General features: G+C 41.4%; 1 protein-coding gene across 2 annotated transcripts in view; it reads right to left on the reverse strand.

Annotated features, from left to right (window-relative positions):
* The window catches only part of REL (REL proto-oncogene, NF-kB subunit), a 36,261-nt gene that overhangs the window by 5,496 nt on the left and 9,035 nt on the right, over positions 1–21,730 (reverse strand). For both annotated transcript variants that reach the window (XM_015856764.2, XM_015856762.2), the window contains exons 2-5: positions 20,071–20,213; positions 17,359–17,507; positions 13,477–13,568; positions 2,067–2,207 (exon numbers count right to left, since the gene is read on the reverse strand). In XM_015856764.2, coding sequence (XP_015712250.1) covers positions 2,067–2,207; positions 13,477–13,568; positions 17,359–17,507; positions 20,071–20,163 — 475 coding nt within the window. In that variant the 5' untranslated portion in view covers positions 20,164–20,213. The remainder of the gene's footprint in view (positions 1–2,066; positions 2,208–13,476; positions 13,569–17,358; positions 17,508–20,070; positions 20,214–21,730) is intronic.

The raw sequence follows: 21,730 nt of genomic DNA on the forward strand, positions 1-21,730 counted from the left end.
ATACATTTTTGCTTCTGATCTAAAAAGGGCTGCAAAAGCTTGAAGTATCAACACAGGATTCCCAATCCCCTTGTACTGCACATCTTTATTACCTCTCTGAAGTGGGTACCTCACTCAGCATCCTATGACAGAGCTGACTTACAAAGGCTTTATTTCTCGATTCCTTATTTTTGTAAAGAAATTCTGCTCGTTTCAAACAAAAGCAGAGTAACTTTTGTGATCCTGTGGTTGCAATTATGCACTGTTTTATTTACGCCGCTGCTATACTACGTGGAGGATTTTAGATACCTACAGTGAATCAGAACCTGCCCACATATACCCACATTAAAACCCAAGCTTCCTCTCCACGCAGCTGCCATTTCAGCAGCTTAGCAAAGAATGACGTCAACACAGATGACTAATGGTGATTTGGCATTTTTCTAAGTGACATCTGAGATGTAGCTACAAATCTTGTGTATCGACTCTGTGTCAAGTCAGATTATTACAAGTGCTCTCAGCCAATTTCAACTTCCAGCTAATCTGAGAAATACAAAAAACGCCCAAGTTAATATCAAATATTTTCATAAAATAAAAGACAGAGGGTGGTGATTAATGGTTCTGTGTCCAGGTGGAGGCCAGTAATGAGCGGTGTCCCCCAGGTGTCTGTTTTGGGACTGGTGCTCTTTAACACCTTCATCAATTACATGGATGGTGGAATTGAGTGCACCCTCAGCAGGTTTGCTGATGACACCAAGCTGAGTGGTGCGGCTGACACAGTGGAAGGAAGGGATTCCACTCAGAGAAACCTCAGAAGACTTGAAAGGTGGACCCTGGTGAATCTAATGAGGTTCGGCACAGCAAAATGCAGGGTGTTGCACTTGGACCAGAGGAATCCCAGGCACAGATACAGACTGGGAGGAGCAATCCTTGAGAGCAGCTCTGCAGAGAAGGACCTGGGGGTCCTGGTGAATAAAAAACTGACCGTGAGCCAGCAGTGTGCTCTTGTAGCTAGGAAAGCAAATGGTACATGGGGTTCCATCAGCAGAGGGGTGGCCAGCAGGGATAGGGAGGTGATTGTCCCTCTCTACTCTGCTCTTGTGAGGCCCCATCTGGAGTATTGTGTGCAGGTCTGGAGCCCTCAGTACAAGAAAGACAGAGAGAGCTGTTGGAGTGGGTCCAGAGGAGTGCCACAGAGATATTTAGAGGGCTGGAGCACCTCCCCTATGAGGACAGGCTGAGGGAGCTGGGCTTGTTCAGCCTGGAGAAAAGAAGGCTGTGGGGTGACCTCATTGCAGCCTTTCAGTACCTGAAGGGAACCTATAAACAGGAGGGGAGTAAACTTTTTGAAAGGGTAGATAATAACAGTACAAGGGTAAATGGTTTTACACTGAAGGAGAAAAGATTTAGGTTGGATGTCAGGGGAAAGTTCTTCACTATGAGAGTGGTGAGCTTCTGGAACAGCTGTCCAGAGAGGCTGTGGATGCTCCATCCACCTCTGAGGGTGTTCAAGGCCAGGTTGGATGGGGCCCTGGGCAGCCCTTAGATACAGAGGTTGGTAGCCCTGCCTCTGGCAGGGGGGCGTTGGAGCTCAATGATCCTTGGGGTTCCTTCCAACCCAAGCTATTCTATGATTCTATGATAATGGTTATATGCACATCATTGAAATTCTGCAAGTATCTCTTGAGAACTGCCCTTCAGAGAGCCCTAACGAGTCAAAGACAGGACTTCTCAACAGTAGGAACAGACAACATATCCATCTTATGGCAGCTATCTATCTCATTACCATTTTAATTGTTTGGCATGCCAGAAGCAAGCTCATCCTTGCAGCCATCACTGTGTATGTAAACAAGGGTGAATAAAGCACCAATGAGTTGGCTTGTGGCAGGAACAAACAATTCTACTCCAGCCTACCAGCACGTCACTCTGAAATCATCTAAGAGGCGTGCCGACTATCTTGCTATGTGTGTTAAGAGTGTATCAAACAATCTCAAACCAGCAAAGTGCCCCAGAGGGCTGGCAAAAAGCTCAAAGCCTCAGAATCTGTCCTGGTGCGAGGGGGGAGCACATTTGACTGAGTCATTACTTACTGTTGTCATAGATTGGGTTGGAAATCAAAGGAGGAAGAGCTAACGTGTAGTTGCCGTGTTCATCAGGGAGGAAAGCTTGGAAACAGAGGCGGACAACGTTGAGATCGTACTCATCGATGTTGTGCAGCTGTTCTTCAGGCACTAAATAGCAAAAGGAAATACAAGACTGAGAAATAGTCTTCAAAAACAACAGCAATTCTTTAACAGTCTGGTGTTGTCTCCACCAGTAAAAAACAAACTGCCAAATTTGTGTTTGTTGCCAAAGCAAAGAAAGTGCATCCACATCATTCTCTAGTGCTATGCATGAATAAATTCCTTGTATACAAAAAACACCACAAAAAAAAAAGGACCTTAACACTTTTCCTTGGTCACACAAGGCTAAATCTGAAGCAAAAAACAAAAACTTCCCTTCTAAGAAGTCAGTCTTCTCCCCACCATCATATTTCTACGAAGGCTTTTCTCTGACCAGACCATCCCATGGGTGAGTCAAACAGTCTCAGCTCAGCTGCCCCCGAGCAGCTATGGCTGGAAGCAGGAAGGTGACCACACAGCACAAAGCAGACAGTCACACCAACCAGGATACCGCCACCTTTGCCTTCTCCCTCTCTTCCTAATCGTAAACTTGTTCCTTGTCTTCCTTGCTTACTAGTTTCCTCACCTTGCCTCCCAGACCAGTTTCATGTATTTGCAGTCATTCGCTGGACACATCTCTTACTTGTGCATGATATTTAATAAAGGAATGCCCCTGGCAAAGAGAAATCCTTCAGTACAAAGGAGTCCTAGGATCTAGCTAAAAATTTCCAGCAAGTGAGAGATTTCTGCTATGCAATAACCATTATTTTCCTCTAGAAACTGAGATGGAAAATAATTCAGTTTTTGGGACAAGAATGAAGCTTACACAATACAGACTATCTACACTTTCCAGCAAAACCAGTATCACTTTTGAACCTGGGTACAGCAATCAGTGGTGTCTTTATGATATACTTCTCTAATCCAACAAGCAAACCCTTGCTGGAAACAAACTGTTTCCTCGCAAATTAATTTGAGTGTAAAACACAATAAATAACTCCAGCTCAGCAGATCATGAGTTCATTTATTTTAATTTCAGAACACAGGGCCCAGGATATCATCATCAAACATTTAATGCATCCAATCCTAGCTTCATGGCTAACTGGCAGAATCAACACTATCTGAAATCAATGCTTTTCTTTAAGGTCCAGCATTAAACTATTGTGCTAACATTCAGCGGTAGCTAAATGAGACTCTGATTTGATCTCACTTCAGTAAAGCACTAGTAATTAAAATCACTGGGAGTAGTTCTCTTCCAAAGTTGTTCAACACAGCAGTTCAGCTCAGTCAGACTGTAACTGCCTAAAGTGAATGCACACCAAGTCAGCAGATCACAGCCTCTGAAGTTCACTCCCTCCCCAGCCCTTTCAAAGGCCTCTTGCAAGAATAAAAAAGTGAAATGCACTTGCGATAAGAAGCGTGTGGATCACGTTGTACTGATTAGACTGCAATGCTCTGACCTTTAGCTTTTATCACCGGGTTGGTCTCCACCCTGCCATGAGTGGGATTCCACATCACCCACTCAAGTGATTTCTTCCTTTCACCTTTTGATAGCATGAAACAACCAATGCTCTGAGCTCAGAATACTTTCCACTGGCATTTTTAGTCTTGTGTTTTGAATATCTCCATTTCTTACAGTTTCTATAGTAAAAAGAAATCAAATCACCTTTCTGCTTTACCAGCCTGCCATCAGCAGTCTTAAGACAAATCCAGTCAGTTCAAAACTAAGCGGCAGCTTTGAATGTAGTCCCAGAAATGCCAGGACTCAGGGAAGCTGTCAGCATGAACTCTGTAGGCTGCTGGTCGTCTCTATTACCAGATATGCAGAGTGAAGTTCCCACAGCAGCACAGCACCACTGGGAACACAGGGGGCAGAACACTGAACATATGCAGCTTACACCAGAAAGCCTGTGAGTCTGTACTGACACAGCATGTGTGACGTTCACTTCCTGTCATTCTCTTAATCTTCCTCCTTCAAACTAACGCTGAAGCTCTAATAACTTGACTCCACAGCATTTGCTCTCAAGGATGCTGCAGACAAGCCTATTCCTGGTGTAGGCTCTGGTGGTTTCTCCCTTCAGGTGCTCAGCTGCTGGCTGTTGGAGAAGGGGGCCAAAATACACCTGATGGTGACTTGGTGGTTAAAACTACACTTCAGAATATCTTCACGTTTGGACAAGTTACTAGGTAGTTAAAATGAGGTTTCTGAGCCTCAACACTGCTGAAATAGTTAATAACTCATGTCATATCCCAACTGCCTCTTGATACAGTCTGATTGGGGTGGGGTGGGGGGAGTGTGTTCTTTATATTGCAGCTTGCACAAGGTATTATCAAAAGTTTAATGTTAATTTGCTCCCAGCAGCTCAGATGACTCTGATCCACACTTAAACACTGTGCCAGTAAGCAATTAGCTTGCAGGGATACACAGGTTTAATGGCCTGTGTTAGTGAATTTTACTAGCCATTGCTGAGCCACAGAGCCTCAGCTATAGTCAAACATCAAACCTCTTAAAAATGAAATTAAGTTCCCAACAAATCCGTTTGACTGCTTGATACAGGAAAGGTACAACGTCCCCAAAATTTAAAGATATAGAATCATTAAGATTGGGAAAGACCTCTAAGACCATCAGGTCTAACCATCAACCCATCAGCACATCACTAAACCATGTCCCTACATATCATCTCTAAGTTTCTTAATGCAATCAGAGATGGTGACTCCAGCACCTCCCTGGGCAGCCTGTTCCAGTGCCTCATCGCTCATTTCTAAGAAGAAATATTTTCTAATATCCAACCTGAATCTCCCCTGGTGCAACCTGAGGCCATCCCTTCTCACCTTCTCACTCATTACCTGGGAGAAAAGGCTGACTCCCACCTCACTACAATCTCCTTTTAAGTTGTAGAGAGCAGTGAGGTCTTCCCCAGGTCCATTCTTCTCCACATCGAACAACCCCAGTTGTCTCAGCCCATCCCCATCACACTTGTGCTCCAGGGCATCAATGTCTTTCTTGTTATGAGGGGCCCAACACTGAACACAGCACTTGAGGTGTGGCCTCACCAGTGCTGGTACAGAAGGACAAGCACCACCTCAGCCTTGCAAGACCCGGCTCTTGATCCTGCTGAAGCTGATGCAGCTGGCCTCGGCCAATTAGTTGAGCCTGTCAAGATCCCTTTATAGGACCTGCCTGGTGGAAAGGACCATCAAGCATGTAATTTGAAAGCTCACTGAGGGTGCAATAAATTCTCTCGTCCAGGTCATCAATAAAGACGTTAAACAGGACTATAAACAGATTTACTGTAAGCATGCGAATTAAGAGCCATGCGTTCTGATGCAATACAAAGAACTGTTCTTATAAATGACTTCATAGAAACCATAAAAAACCTGCAATTCAATAGAGGAAGTGCTCAGTCAAGACTGATTCCTCCTGGGCTATTTCTGCTCAGATGAGAAGAACATAACTGAGAAAAAAAAAGGAGAACAAGACAGCTGTGACTCCATCTTGTGATGACACACTTAAAAATACAGAGGCTAAATTCCACGCTTATATAAAGATGCACACAGCTTTCATCAATTTCAAAACATATTTTGTTCACGCCTAAAAGATAATCATCCAAACAAAATAAAATGTTGTTATTTTTAATGAACGTCTAATTCTGCTCCCTCTGAAGTCTATTTGAGAGTAACCACTGACTTGACCATATGCTGCCTTACATCTTGAGAATATTAAAAACAAACAAGAGCGAGGCAGACAAACACACTGACTAATGCCTGGAGTATGGCTATACAGAGGATGGTCGTGCCATCCAGCGTTATTTCATTAACTTTTGCACCAAAGGAGAATGGACAGCAGTAAACCAGACAAAACAACATTTATTAAACCTAAGAAATGCTGCTGAAGATTTGTGGAACAAACGTCACACATGTAGCTCCACTGAAATCAGTGGCACAATGCAGCATGTTTAGAACAGACACAGCAGAAAAGGCTCAAACACAGCACATGGATGAAAGGAAGTACTGTGCTTTTGGCAGGAGCTCAGCATCCTCTTCTGACTTCTAGCTGTGTAGTACCACACCTTATTACCTTGGTATGAACCCACAAAAGAGCTGCGGTCCAACCTACAATCTAGGCTTGTTTCAGTGATGGCTCTACCTAATAAAAAAATACCCTTAATCTGGTAAAAATTCATTTTCTGTAGTTACCCACGCAAACAGAAGTGAATGAAATAATGCTTGTGAATACAGCTATTTTACAGGGGGAGTGAACACTTTCAAAATGATTGCTTCACAACTCAAACACATTGAAACAAAAACAATAATATTAAGAAGATTTGAAAAGAAATGAAACCATCTAAGTTAATTAGGGGGCTCGATACCAAAAAACCACAACCAGCATCATCATAAAAGAAAGCTGACATCACTCACCAAGATTCTGGCATCAGGATTTATAAAACAGTATCCAGAAACACAGGCAAACCTGGGCAGAACTGCCCGTCCAACCAGCAACGGGCTACAATAACTAGCAGATCCTTTCTTTACAAATCTATATACAGCTCCTCTGAGAGATAACATGAATCGCCAACCTAAAAAATCATTACCTTTAAAATGATTCTTTCACTCTTATCTAATAGCACAAAAAGAAAACAAAACAGCCCCACTACGAGCACAAAAGCAGCCCTGTGCAAGTCATGAACTCCTTCCAACCCAGCTGGCTAACCCAAGCAGCTCGTGGAACACCAGAGCTAGGGCCGTCCTGGACTCAGATATCTTTGTTGCTGAAATCAAGATGACTCACTGGGTTTCTGCTGATTAAGAAAAGAACTTGTGTCTGCTTCTGTAGAGCAACGCTGAGGACTTCAGGGTCCAACTCACCAGTATGCAATTCCAAATTCTGGCACAAAATTTCAGACAACAACAGCTTCAGGCCTCCTGCTTATTGATCTCCAGTGCTTCTCATTGTTTTAAGAGTCTTCAGCATCCAGACAGACCAGTAAAGTACCATTTACCCAGTGAAATTACTAGAGAATAAAGATTCTGGTGTTTACTCATGAGGTGATGTGCTACAGAGAAAGTGAAAGTTTATTTTGAACACTGAAGAGAAATGATGTGTTTGGTTTTGAACTAAAATACCATAACTGCTTGAACAGGAGATTCTTCTTGTACAGCTTCTAGACTAATGATGCCGGAAGCTTCTGCAGTGGGCGGAGATGGAAGCACTGCAGCAACTAAATCTAACTTACATGGAAACTTCCAGGGCAAATGACACGGTGTGACACATTTAGAGAGGGCAGCGCTGAGAACACCAGTTCAAACTGCAGGGGGACATCTTGTGACCTTCACTTCTCAAATGGGGGCTGCGGGGGAGTATGAGCAACACCAGAGCTCAGCCAAGGTGAATGACCTCCTGCAAACGAAAGTACTTCACCACAGAGACTGCTCAGGAACTAACATCATTAATAATCACGATGAGCTGCATTCTGCCTTTTTTCTTACACACACAGTGCTTTTTAATTTAGAGATACGCAGGGAGCTGAGTTTCATTTCAAAGTTGGCCTACTCCAAATGAACCACAGCCACATCAGTACAAAAGGAAGAGTAGAGAGTCCTGATGTACTATTTAACACTTGCTGGCAAAAGTTCTTTTCTTTGCACCTGGACTTCACCAACTGGATACACAGCATTAGGTGACAGGCCAAGCTGTTTAGCGACATGTTTGGGGGCACAGCAGCATCTGCACCTTGCTAAGTAGGGAACAACAGGAGAAAAGGGCTGTGGTAGAACTGCTGGTCAATGCATGCCCAGTCTGTACCTCACAGATGAACACGGAGGTAAGTTTCAACCAGCTCCACAGGAAAAGTACGTAATTATGAAGAGAATACACACCTGCAGCACAGGAGAGGGCACAAATGACTGAAATTCAGATGATAACCAACAGCCAAATTCCCATACTACTGTGGTTATGTCTTACACATGCATCTTTCAGGCTGATTTAGCGTAAGGGAGGGGCATTCTTTGTTTTAGAGGAAAGAAGCACAGAGAAAACAAATGCCCTGGCTTGATTTAAAAAAGCCAAGGAGAAAAACAGAAATGAAAACATCTGAGTTTCAAAGTTTCATCCAAGCGCTACTTCCCCAAATCTGTTTTTTTCTAAATCCACTCTAAGAGAGAATAAAACTGGAACAGATTTAGACAGAAACATACAGGGACTGCTGGGTGCAAGACATACTTTGCAGCAACTTTGTTTTTTTGTGGTGTTTTTTTTTTACAATATGGAAAAAAGTCAACATTTTTTTGTGCCTTTACTTCATAATTTTCAAAGAGAGGCTGTCCTTTAGGCTAATATACAAATTTCAGCATAAACAGCAAGAAATACATGTGTGAGGGACAGAAGAATTTTCCAAAGGGAAAGCTACAGTGATGTGATGATCAGGACATTTAGCCTACGTGGATCTGCTGTGCAGCTCTTAAAAAGCTGGCTACTCTCTCTCACCAGCACTTTCAACTTGAGAATCTGGTTGGGGTGGGGACAGAATTACGCACTTGTTTTAATTTAAGGACAGTATATTTAAATTTTTACACCTCAGACATTCCTTACAAAAGACTCTAATGCTTTTTGCTTTTTCTAACCACTCCAAACTCACAAACCCTTGCTGGGAGTTGCCTTTTGTAGATGAGATGGGTGGTGCAACAAGCCGCAGCACACAGCGGAACTGGGGGAACTTAGTCGACACAGGCAGGTGGTGTCAGAGCAGGGGGTCTCACCAGCACCGCTTGCAAGGGCCAGCAAGGAAGCTGCGGAGAGCTGTGCATGGGCAGGAAGTGAGTGCGACAGCGTGGGGACGAGCCCAGCATGGCACGGAGGCAGAGGCGTGCAGGGGGTGTCATGGAGACTGTGACGAGTACGAAGTGCACGCAGGGTCAGCTGCTCACAGGCGGAAAGGGGAAACAGCAAAAGGAAAGACTGCGGAGGCAAGAGGAGCTGAAATAGTTTTGGGGTGCGTGGCAGGGCCTAAAAGTTAGCGAAACGGTTATTAGCAAGAGCAATTGCAAAGAAGCAGAAATCTTGCAGAAACGTCAAGTTCTCTCAAAGGACTTTCATGCTAGAAAAAGGCTGGTGCTCTGCAATGGCTCAACAAGTACAGTTTTCCCTTAAATTTAAAAAAAAACATATTTAGGTGTTTTCCTCACTGATAATTAACTAAGGTTATTATTAAGTCAATTGTTGTCTCTACTTCACGTCACACCCACCCACAAAAGCTCTCAACTCAAGACCGGCTCTTCTTTTAATTTGAGTTGGCCGAACATCAGACAGTACATCGGAAGACAAGGATACAGCACAGCTCAGCCATTACTAAAAGAAAACACACACCCTAGAAAGCAGACATGGACCAGCTCCACTGGAGGAGTAACTCCGCTCCTTCAAAGCTGTGCCATTTGCAGCAGCATCATGCCAAGAAACCCCCATTAGGCTGCTACTGTATGCAGTTTTCCTGGTGTGTTCAGGAGTAAGAGAGGAGATATTTCTGCAATAGTTTAGCTTTTTAGAAGGCAAAAATGTATGTGATGCTGCTTTGTGACCAAGACAGATTGCAAACAGATCCAGTGATGGTATAGAAACAACAATTCTCTCAAACAAGGCCAACTCAGGAGCAGAAACCTGAGGAGGGGATCAACTGACTGGCATCATAGTGAACGCACACAGTTTGCACGGAAGATGCTGAAAGCATTAACAATGGACAAATACTGCCAACTAATAGTCGGAATTTCAGATTCAAACAGCCTTCCAGATACATTACAGAACAACTCCAATGTCACCAGATCCAGCTGGGTACACGGCACTATCTGCAAACATCTCCTACCACCCAATACAGGACTTTGGAGGTTGACATCAGTTGCCTCAAGAGTACAGATGAGTATGCCAGAGAAAGTTATTTTAAACATGCATCTTTACTGAGCAAGTTCCTCCTCCTGCTTGTTATATCCATGTGCTGCATGTTGCGGAAGAGGAATGACACCAAAGGAGAATTTGCACTAGGTTCACTCTCCCTTTGCCACCCCAGGCACCTGTAGCAATTTGGCTTCCCTGGAAGACAAAGGTCTCTTTACACAAGGATGTTTGGAACACAACCTCACAAATTACTTCTGCCTCTACAGCAAGTAAAGTTTTCAGCCTACACAGTAAGTCGTACACATGCTGGTAAGCCGCAGACACGTTTTGTCTATTAAGAGGGTCAACCTTCTTACTAAATGTGTACTGAGGTCTGAGATTGTTTGACTGTTTCAGAAGATGGAGGGGGAAAAAAACAAGCAAACAACAAAACAACTGGCCCACAAACACCCTGAAGTTTTCAGGTCCATGAAAATTCACCTTCCTAACACATCTCCCACAGAGCTGAAAGACACTAGTAATCTGCAGAACTTGATATTCATACAAGAAAGGAGTAGCACTAATTTGCAACCTGCTTCAAGGATGCACCTAACTCTGTGACTCTTCCCTAAACAGAAAAGTTGGATACTGTTCTGGAGGCAAATAAATAAATGCACAAAATAGGATGGACACAGTACAACCCATATTATCTTGGAGAATACAGTGATACTCGTCTGACCTTAAGAAAAAATTAAGAAAAGTCTATATATACAAGCTTAAATCTCACCAGGCAGCAAACATTACAGTGACTGCTGCCAATACAAACCTGTTTTGATCAACTAAGCACGCATAAAAATACTTCTGTCACTAATCCTGTTTTACCTTGGTGCTATGCCTCTCAGGGCTCGGCTCAGCATGGGATTGCTCTGCAGCTGCTAGAGGCAAACCCCATGGCAGCTCCGTCCATGCTGACACATTACCAAGTGCAGTAAGGCAGCTACACAGGCTGGAGAACGTCAGCACCCCCCCTTAGCAGCACAAAGCCTGCAAGAGCAAAGGGCAGCCCTGAGCATCACCCACACCAGGAGCTCCCACTACCAAGACAGGGCTTCAGCCTCTTCTGCTGCTGGGCTGGGCTACCAGCAGAAGGAAGCCCAGGATATGACCCAGTGCTGCCAGATTGTGACTGTCTCAAAAATGCATAGTGGATTTGGAGCTACATGCCAAACACAGCTACAATCTATTCTCTAATGATTCTAGTTGCACTCAGAGCCACTAGGAATAGAGCTCTGCATAATCACTATCGTTTCTCTGGTAAAACAGACCTATGTAAGAAGATTTTATCATGTTCTTTCAATTCACAACATCAATATAAAAACATAACTCCATTTCTTATTTATTGAATAAAAGAAAGCAAGCTAAGAGGGCTGAACAAGGAGTTCTTAATTGTGTTGTCTGAAATCAACTTAGAGTAGGCTGACCCAAAGTAAAACAATGAACTTTAGTTTACACTGTGTGTTGAGGGACTGCAGTAATTTAAAAACATGCTGCTGTGTAAACTACCAGAACTAGAGCAATTGTTTTGATGGACAAGACTGACTACAAACAGCTGCCCTGAAATAAAGACAATAATTTAAAACATTTCTGGTATTTAAGTTCAACGTGCTTTTTTTTTTCCCTTAAGTTCAGGATTAAAGCATGGCATGTATTCTGAAGCTTGCTAGAAATTCTGCTCTTATCTCTCTAATGAGGGTCCTACATGAATTTAGCATGACTTCTATGGGCATTAAAAAGCATTTGAAAAATCTCCAGGCTTTTGCCACCCATAAGCATTAGCAATGCCTTATTTTCAGAGTCACTATTTGTACTTGAAATCAGAGAAGCACAGAAGAGTCTACACATTCCTTTTTTTTTCATTCTGTAAGTACAGTAGATAAGAAAGTCACTGCTGAAGCAAAACAACTTCGAAGTAACTATGAATTTAGAGTTAGTCTGAATGACTTTATCTTATTTTATATATATATTCAAAAACTGGGTTTTTAGGTGTTAAAAAATCAACTTTCTTGATCTGTAGAAGTTCAATATGTCAGTAAGCGATAATGGTGCTATGATTAAAACAGGTTATTTACTTAGCAATTACACTGCTTTGTACATTAGCTTCAATAGGAGGAAGTCAAAAGGTCTGGCATGTGTTCTTTTCCTAGCACATATATGTTTTAGTTTTGAAACTCCTTGATACAATTACTGACATAAAACATGTAATTCTTCTTGTAGCTACAAGAAGCACAAGACACACATATCACCAGTTGAAGAATTTTGACAAGGACATGGAGAAATTGAAAGGTATAGATTAAATTATTTCATTCTCTAGAATATTTTAAAGCAGCTCCACCTTACCATATCAACTAAGAACAACAAGCCACCAAGCTCGCCAGTAAGATGATTAAACAACGGTGAAGAGCTGGTAGTTCAATGTTTTTATGCTTATCGTCTTAAGTCGTGCCTGTACGCTGAAAGTTTGGTGACACTTTGGCCCTACAACTGTTGCTGAGTGTTCAATGCACTGAACTTTTAGCATTTATATGGCTGTGAGACCAATTCAGCAAGTTGATCTGAGCAAAACTGTTTTTTTGGTGGTTTTTCTTTTTTTTTTTGCAGGCTGGTTTTCCACTGGAGCAACTCACTGAGTTTGCTCACGATGGCAACATAAGGCCTCCCTACCTGATGCAATGGAAGTGGTAAGAGTGTGTGACCAGGGATGGAGGAAAGGGCAAAATGACTCTTTTCAAGAGCAGCCCACAGCTAAGTCAGATCAGCTGTCATGTAAAACTACAACCCATGGGTAGTTGGAGCGACTCTGTAGCAACACAACCTGCCCCTGCCTTGACTGAGGTTAGTACTGCTGTGGACATTCTAATTGCCTCTATCAGTCCCAAGCTTCAAAATTAAGTAAGGAGTTTACCTATGGGCTCAGCTCCCTGAAGTATCTGGCTGAGAGGTCACACGGACACTGGTCTTCAAGAGAAGGGATGCGGTTGTAGCAAGCCAGATTTATGCCTGCTGTGGAACTGCGCTAATTCAGTCTTTCCACATAGTTGCCAAAGTTAGGGAACCAGATTTCTGGGATACTTGTAGATGTTTCCAAGGAAAGCTTCAGTTGCTATCCCACAGCCTCTTAGATTTGCATGATGGCACTGCCCAGGCTATCTAGTCAAAAAGACACAGCCAACTTACACTGCTACTGTGGGGGGGAGGAGAAAAACAGCAACTTTCCAACCAGATTCATCATGTGATGACAGTGAGGAAAGACTACTAGAGGCACAGAAGGGGAAGAGTGTTTCTCTGAAATAAAAACACTGAAATAAAAACCTGAAAATACACTTCTAGCGCAAAAGCAAAGGCAAGACAAAAAACAAAACCAGCCAACCAGCAACAATCTTGCAAAGTGAAATTTTGTTTCAGACAATAAGTTCTACTCACCATTAAAGGGGTTGATTTTCTTAGAGATTCGCAAAGAAATCGATTCTTTCAGGTCTTTCTTCTTCACACACTGAATTCCCAAATTCTGAAAACTGAAGTACACATGATAGGATTTCAGCAAGTAATAGAATAGTGTAGAATACTAGACAAATCATGTGCTGAGCAATACTGTGATAACGTGTGGCTTAAGAAATTTAAAAAGTGCTTCCTTTGACAGAAGTGTTAACAGGTCTGACAGTAAGGATATACTTTTCCTAAAATAAGAGCAGAAAATTTAAGGACTACTAAAATGCAGTTCTAAAGAGGAATAAATACATCTGTATTAAAAATAGTTAAACCTGCAGTAAACCCACAGAGACTAAAAATTAAAATACAGTCAGTCTCAGGTCATTGAAAGTGAAAAGTATTTAAAGCAAACCTTATTGTTTGCATCAGTTAAGAATTTGTGCTCCTGCTTTTATCAGGGAATGTAAATCTTGAACACTATTTTTAAGGCTTTTGATACAAATAAAAGCACTTTCTGAAATCTCATGTAGCTACAGAAAAGTTCTCAAGAGCTTCAGCTCTTCTTTATTTGCATATGAGTATAGGTCACCCCAATGCAGAAGGCGGGGGGAGTCCCAGGCAAGCTGACTGTTTCCCACATGGAAAAACCATGACATCAGAGCTGAGTGGATGTAAAACAGGAAGTTAAAAAATAAAAACATTTCTAAAAATTCATGTTTCACAATGTTACAGTAAGCTCAGAAGATAAACCACGGCAATAGGCTCTGCCTATCCTGCTCCAGAACCAGCAACATCCCTTCCTTTGAAACAAAACAAAAGTTCTTTAGTTATGCCTAAAAATCAACTTGATCCACCTTCCTGCCACAACTCTTAAGAGCAGTGCTACGTTTCCCTGCTCTGAACAAGACTACCCAAGTTTAATTCCCCTAAAGCACCTTGCTCGTGCCCAACACAGTCCGTTCAGTGATTACCAAAATCACTGCAATCAGAATCCTCTTCCAGAGCTTTCACTTACTGGAAGAACGCACAAGCTTCCCTCTGAACTTGACACAGTGACTCAAAAATGAAAATGAAACACAATCAGCATGTCATAGCTCAGTAAATCGCTTGGGTTTCATATATGACTACTGACAATGTTGATTTGTATTTCACAATTCTTTTTGTATATTCTACTCTTTTAGGGCTTGATGACAGCACACAACTCAGCTCTTCTTTCCTAAATATGCACTTTATTCTGCTAATTCAGTTTGAACCATACTTCAAGTCCACAAACAGGCCTGGTTCCATGTTACAGCCCAAAACTGCCACATGAATAGGCCCAGACTCTCCGGCAATTCACCTGAAGTCACAGACATCAGCTGAGGATGCATATAGAACTAGCCTCACAAAAGCTGAATCCAGCTCTGCAAGGACCAAGAACCTTTATACTGTTTGCTTCAAGCACTGTGAATTAAACCACCTGGGCAAAGAAACTAGACTTTTAAGCACCCCTAACTTTCAGATTATAAATGTTTTCTAAAACATGAACTGCAGCAGTGCAAGTGTCTATTTAACAACTGTCAAACAGAGGACAGGATCAGAGAAGAAACAATCAAGGACCTCAGGAAGCCTGCAGGGTTTCACATAAACACTTGCTGACTGGAAGCAAGCAAGATAACAAGAAGAGAGGGAGAAATAGGAAGAGAAAAAAAAGAAAGGGGAAAAAAAACCAGAACAAAAAACATTTAAAAAAAAAAAAAAGGACCAAACATTAAAACTATGATATCATCCATGTAGAGAGCACGAGAACTATGAAGTAAAAATCTCAGTATGCAGGCAATCACTTGAGCTCCAACGCTGATACTTTTGCTTTGATGTTTGGGACAGAGGGAGCTCTGATCAAGTTCAGGCAGCAGCACAAAGAGCATCAGTCAACAAGCAATACAGGAGGTTTTGTTCAACTAGGATTACACAGGGAACTTAAATAGAAGGCAGCCCAAAATCTGGGTAATTCCAGTTACACAAAATAATTGGGATTTTTTTTTCCTTTGATTGAGATGCCTAGAAAGAGTAAAGAGCTAGAACCACTACCTGCTCACTTGTATTGTATGATGTTCTTCTCTAACGCAGACTCAAAGAGAATGTGAAGACTGATTCACCAGCCACAAGAACGAAAATGACTTGAAACATCCAGATCCAATTATGGATCACGTTGTTCCTTCATCTTACAGCAACCAGTGACTTGTTTTAAAAAAAAAAAACAACGAAGGGTACCAAATGCTAAAAGCAATTCAAAAAGAGCCTCTTCCCATCAGGATCTTCTCTTTCAAGCTGAACTGAAGCTCACCACAGCACTATGTCAAATAAAATGACTTGATACGTGCATATAACAGACATGAAATAAATACAAATTTGCAAAGCAGCTCAGTACTTCTGGCATTACAACCTATAGCTCGTAAAATTCAGGATCTCTGAGGGCTTAAAATGCGCAACAAAGTACCAAGAGGAAAAACAATCATCAGGGTCCTTCTTTCCCCAGTAGATATAATACATAGCCAGAAAAGGTGTTAAGCAATTAGGCTTTATTGCTTTAGATCAGAAGCCACTGAGATGAGAACTCGAAGTAGGATGGGCTAGAACAGCAGGCACTGTTTGAACCTGGGTAAGGAAGCATGATTTGAGAAAGCATGGAGGAAGGTAGTGAATGAATGGTCAGACGAAGGCGAAAGGTCTCCTAACAGTTTAAGACACCTATGATGGCCATGTAGACAAGATGAACTCTTTGCAGGGAGGCCAATGAGGATGATGTTACAATATTCAAAATGCAAGGTAAGTATCTGAAGAGACAGTTCTATCTTTCTCTTATGGTGGAAAAAAATAAATAGGAAAACAGCATTAACTACCATTTACCAGCTAGGAGAAGGTTGAGAACAATGCTAAAAACAAGCAAAAAGAAAACCCGTGTCAGATGTCAGCTGAATGTATCTACTATACGTTCATGATCACTTGAGCCTGAGCTGTACACTGTAGAAGTATCTCCACTATTAAAACAGTTTATTCCACCATCAGACAATTATTATCATTAAACAAACTGTGTGTCTTCAGTTCTCTCCTTTAATACTATTCTACTGACTAAACCCACATAAATACAAAGTAATAAGTAATAAATACAAAATCCTAATATCCTCCTGAACAGCACTGAGAAACATGTTTTATACAACGCCTTAATTCCTCTTTACTACTTCCATGAATAGGTCATTCCCCGGCATACTTGTTCTACACAGCGAGGCTGAGTAGAAACTGTATTTTCACTGAAAAGAAAAAGACACCACCAGAAAAAAATAACCCACCAAGAAAACCCACTTAGCAAACAGAAACAGCAGTGACAATCGCCAACACATTTCTAAACAGGTGACAATCATCAACATCATCTCAACAACATGATATTCAGTGTAAAATTTCTCCTCCCGTTTCCACAAAGTCCAAATACAGTTTCTGTGAAAGACGTGAATTACGTGAGTCTCAGGAAGCATTAATTTGAGTGTTGTCATTAACAATCCTATTAGTCATTATTTTCGTACACTGAATGTAGGAGAGATCATCAAGCTCAAGAAGTGCTAATGAACAGGACTAAAGAAGCAAGTGGAAGAAAGGAAATGGAGACTGACATATGGAGACTGACATATGGAGAGTGAAGACAGGAGAAGAGCAGAACAGAAAAGGAGTGTGTGAAACACTGAAAAAGGAACTAGCTCAAGGAAACCTTTGGACTTATCTCCCAGATGGATTAGTATGCTGCCTTTGCTGAAGCTTACTAACTGCCCTCTTAATTTTAGACATAAGATCAGAATATCGCTTGCACGATTAATCAAATTGCTGAACACCACCACTACTTACGACAGGACTCGCCGTTCGGGCCCAAACTCTGCTTCATAGTAGCCATCTCTGCAGTCTTTTCCGACTAGATCATGAGGGTGTGGCTTGTAGGGTTCATTCTTCGTTACCAATGTAGTTCTAATTTTGACTTTTCCAAAATAGTTCAGAATCTACAAGAATAAGAGAGATTTTCTCAACTTCAGATATCAGGACTAGCAAAGTCCAAGCACATAACAGAAAATACATTTAATCCTAAAATACTGTACGGAAGAAACACCACAAGTAAGGAATTGTAATATTGCCTCATAAAAGAAAAGCCAAGACCATTTCAGTTCTTCATTGGAAATTAAAACAGCTTGTAATGTTGTAAGACCAAAAGAGGACGTATTTCACACCAAGTGTTACAACGTGAGATGCAAAATTCTACCTAGGCAACTGTACACAAATGTTTATTTAAAGAGCGTTCCAGCTCCAAAGATGTTTAGGAAAAAGCTCCTAGAACCTCAGGGATAATCCCTGTGAATGGAACACAAAGGAGGCAGTGAGGATCTCATAAAATACAGCATGACATAAGCCCCTGCCAAGCCTTTCTCTTTAATCTGAAGATGAGTACCCAGTTTCACATTCAGTAAGAGGGGCACTGCGTTCTCCAGCCCCACTAGCGCCTTCAAAGAAGTCAGGCTCTGTGCACATCTCTCAGGCACTCAAGTCTTCCTTCATACTGACAACTATCAGTGAAGCCAGCAAGGTTTGAGTGGGAGTCTAAAAAACAGTTTGACCTAAGATGTTTGAAGTATAACAACTTGAAAACGCTTGCAAGGCTTGCACCAGCACAGGTTGTACAAAGGTGTGGTCTCCACCTCCACTTCCTTCATCCTGTAACTGTTCTTCTTCCTTCAGCCCTTTCTTACCTCTTCCAAGATACTCCATGGATCCATCACACGCTTCTCAATCAGCACCTCAACCTTTCACTTGACTTATGCTCTAACTTCCATCATCTCTCAGTTTCTTCAGTTTCCAATCCAGCTGTCAGTATTCATACACACTACTTACCCTTAAATAAAACTCCAACCGCTCTTTCAGCTTCTTAAATACTGCATTATTTCTCCCTCATTATATACCTAGCCCCTTAAATGTGAAGACCCCTAGCAGCAAATCAACACCAAAGCCTCGTACAGGCTCCAGGGAGGCAGGAATTCACCCAGAAATCACCTACTATCAGCTCTGTTATCAATGGTCATGGTTAAAAAAAGAAGAAACTATGCCAGGACTGCATAGTTACCTACTGAGTCCCACCTTCCCTTCAAGTTCTGGATGATGCTCCTGTGCATTATGGTCAAGGATGAGAGGAATCAAGGGCTCATACCACCCCGTCATCTTCTGTCAAAGTATTTATTTCTGCCAGCACATATACAAACCTTGCCAGATTGCTTTTTCAGCACTTTACCAATTGAACAAAGAACTACTTCCTACATTCCTGATTCAACTCTGGCACTATAAACACAAAAAAAGGGTCTTTCTTGTTTGCTTTTCCCTTAGGTATTCTGGCTTCAGAGGAAGATCAGCTTTCACAGCAGCACTGTTGCTTTATCTTAGTAGAAGCTCTCTATGCTGCTCAACACGTAACTGCCAATACTACCTTTCTCAACTCTCCCACTTCTCAAGGAATTTTTATGTCTCAGTCTAAAGCATTTCATTTTTCAGATTTCACATCTTCTGTACCTATTCTTTTATCTCTGTGATTCCAGATACTCCATTCTTGGTCCACTTTGTCTTTTAAATATTGCACTGTAAAAATATATATCAAGATGGCAAGTACTCGTTACCTTCCATTCACGTATTAGTTTCTACTATAATCTCATCTCTGAAGGATCTTCTCCAGACTGAAGGTAACCAAGGAAATATTACCAACCTAAACATCAAATAGGAAAACAGAAATTCTTCTCCTTCACCCAACCTGTCTAGCATCTCTTACATTCCTCAGTTCTGCATATGAAAGAAAACAACAGCCAAAATCCATACTGTCCATATGTTCAGCCCTGCTTTGATCAAAGATTAGTATGAACCCCTTAATTCTGGATTTCCCAACCTAACCATAACACAGTCATCCAACTAGTTTTCATTGCAGGTGCTCTCACCATTTATTTCCTCTTTCTCAAATCCTTTTAAAATTCTGTATCCCTTCTGATTTCACACACTTCACAGTGGTTTCTTTTGCAGAGCCTAATCACTGAATCATCTGCTGCAAGTCACTTTCTCGCTTTGCTCATTTGTACAAAGTGTTTCTTCCCACTTTACACCCAGCACCTAGACTGGCCTTTTCACATCTTGTAAGCAGACAACTTCCTTCAAAACTCTCCCAAAATTCACATTACAATCAAAATAGTAAAAACAAGCCCAAATCACATCACTAAGGAACTAGAACAAACGTAAATGCAGAAAGAGTTAATAACTCAATGATTCCTTAACAAATCTGCTAAGTTCCTTTTCTACTGGCACTTTGCTACATATCACTGTGGCTCCTCCTTCTCTGGTAAATGGGAACAAAATCTTTAATGTCTAGAAGCAAAGAACTCTTTCATGCTGCACTGCAACTACATCTGCATGCCAAGGAAAGAATAACAGAATATGTAATGAAAACCATTTTATTTACTGCACCAAAGACAACATGTAGCTACAGCACAATGTAAACATGGGCACTGGTAACTTATGGATAAAAGTAGTATTAATTACCTGTATAGATGGGAATGTCTTGTTGTTGTCAGTACTGTGTTCTCCTGGAATGCTCCCTGCTGATCTTCCTTCACATTTGTATCTGAAACGCATGCCCCTCTGCCTGGGCTGTTCAAATATTTCAATGTAGGGCTCTGAGATACCTTAAAACAAAACAAATCTGTTTAAATTTAGAGCTTAAAAAGAAGCAGAAGGCAGGCTATATGGTTAAATGCTATGTGAAAACTGTAAGGTCTCCACTCTTTGACTGATATTATTCATCTTTCACTTGATTTGTCTTCTCAGATGATAAATGTTTTTTAAAACATGAATGCACATGATAGGGTAAATGGTGTTAATAGACATTACATTAAATCTCCAGGTATCAATGCCATATTAATAATAAACAGGACACCCTCCCCTCCATCTCACCCAGAATTTTAGATTCTTTTAGCTTTTAGAGAGCACGTATCTGATGAAATAATGTTTCATACAACAGAATACACCATTTCAAGAGAATGGTTAACATTCTTCATTATTATAATACGGTTCTCTCCTCAAAGTTCGGGTTCCATCAATATTATGTTTGCTTGAATGCCCTCTGAAAGTGAAGATCTTTTCTCAGTCCATACTGATTTAGTTCCTATTATATTGAAGCAGAAACTATGCAAATCAGGAAAGGAAGAAAAAAAAGTCTACTGGTTTGAATACCATCACTGTGGGCTCAGAAATTACCTGATGGCTTGTATTGAATTCTACAGCTTGAGCTGCCCACACCCCACAGGGCCAGCTATTAGTCGCAGTAACTCTCCAAATCACTTACTGAAAACTATTGGGTCTCACGATGTTTTCAAACTTGAGTTACAGATGAGAATGACAGACAACAAATCTCTTCAATGAAAGGTTTAGAAAGACATTACCTTAGCAAAAGTATCACCACTTTTATAGCAGTGTGACTGCCAGGCAGTAACTAGCTATTTAATGTATCTCACTGTGAACATCAAACAGGACAGTCAATCAAATAGTGACAACAGTGAGATGGCATGTGAAAAACAAACAGCAGAGGATAAGTAAATATTGTAGAGGTTGAATCATCACGGCTCTGCTATGATCAGAAGAACACAGCTTATGGAAACATCTACTGAGCTCTCTGTCATCTTTGTATAATAGCATCCTACTCAGGCGAGGCTTGCGAACATCAGAAACACAACAGGCAATGTGAAAACAGCACTCAGACTTCAACATAAAAAGCAAAATAGTTATTAAATATATTGAAAGCATTAAAAGGGTAAAAGATTCCCTACTTCCTTTTGCCCAAGGTCTAGTTAGCCTAAGGTACTTAGTATATGAATTTGTCAAATAAGTGGATTACAGTCTTAGCTCCATAATGAAACCTTCTCGTTTGTTGCACCTACAATATCTGCCAACACAAAGCTTGAACTTTATGACTGGAGTCTGCTGATTTGTAGAAGATTTACGGTGCTCCAGCAGTTCACACCCCAGATCAGAGGAGATATTACAAAGTAATTAAGTAGAGAATGGGAGAACTCCATTTCTGAGATGTTAGCTTGGTCTTATTTGAACACACATTTCAGCCACTACACACTGACAGACAGCTGTGCAATAGCAGAGTGCGAAAGCTGCTCTGACACCAAAACTGCCTCCAACAACACATGCCTCT

This window comes from Coturnix japonica, chromosome 3, assembly GCF_001577835.2.
Source record: "Coturnix japonica isolate 7356 chromosome 3, Coturnix japonica 2.1, whole genome shotgun sequence".
Classification (NCBI taxonomy): domain Eukaryota; kingdom Metazoa; phylum Chordata; class Aves; order Galliformes; family Phasianidae; genus Coturnix; species Coturnix japonica.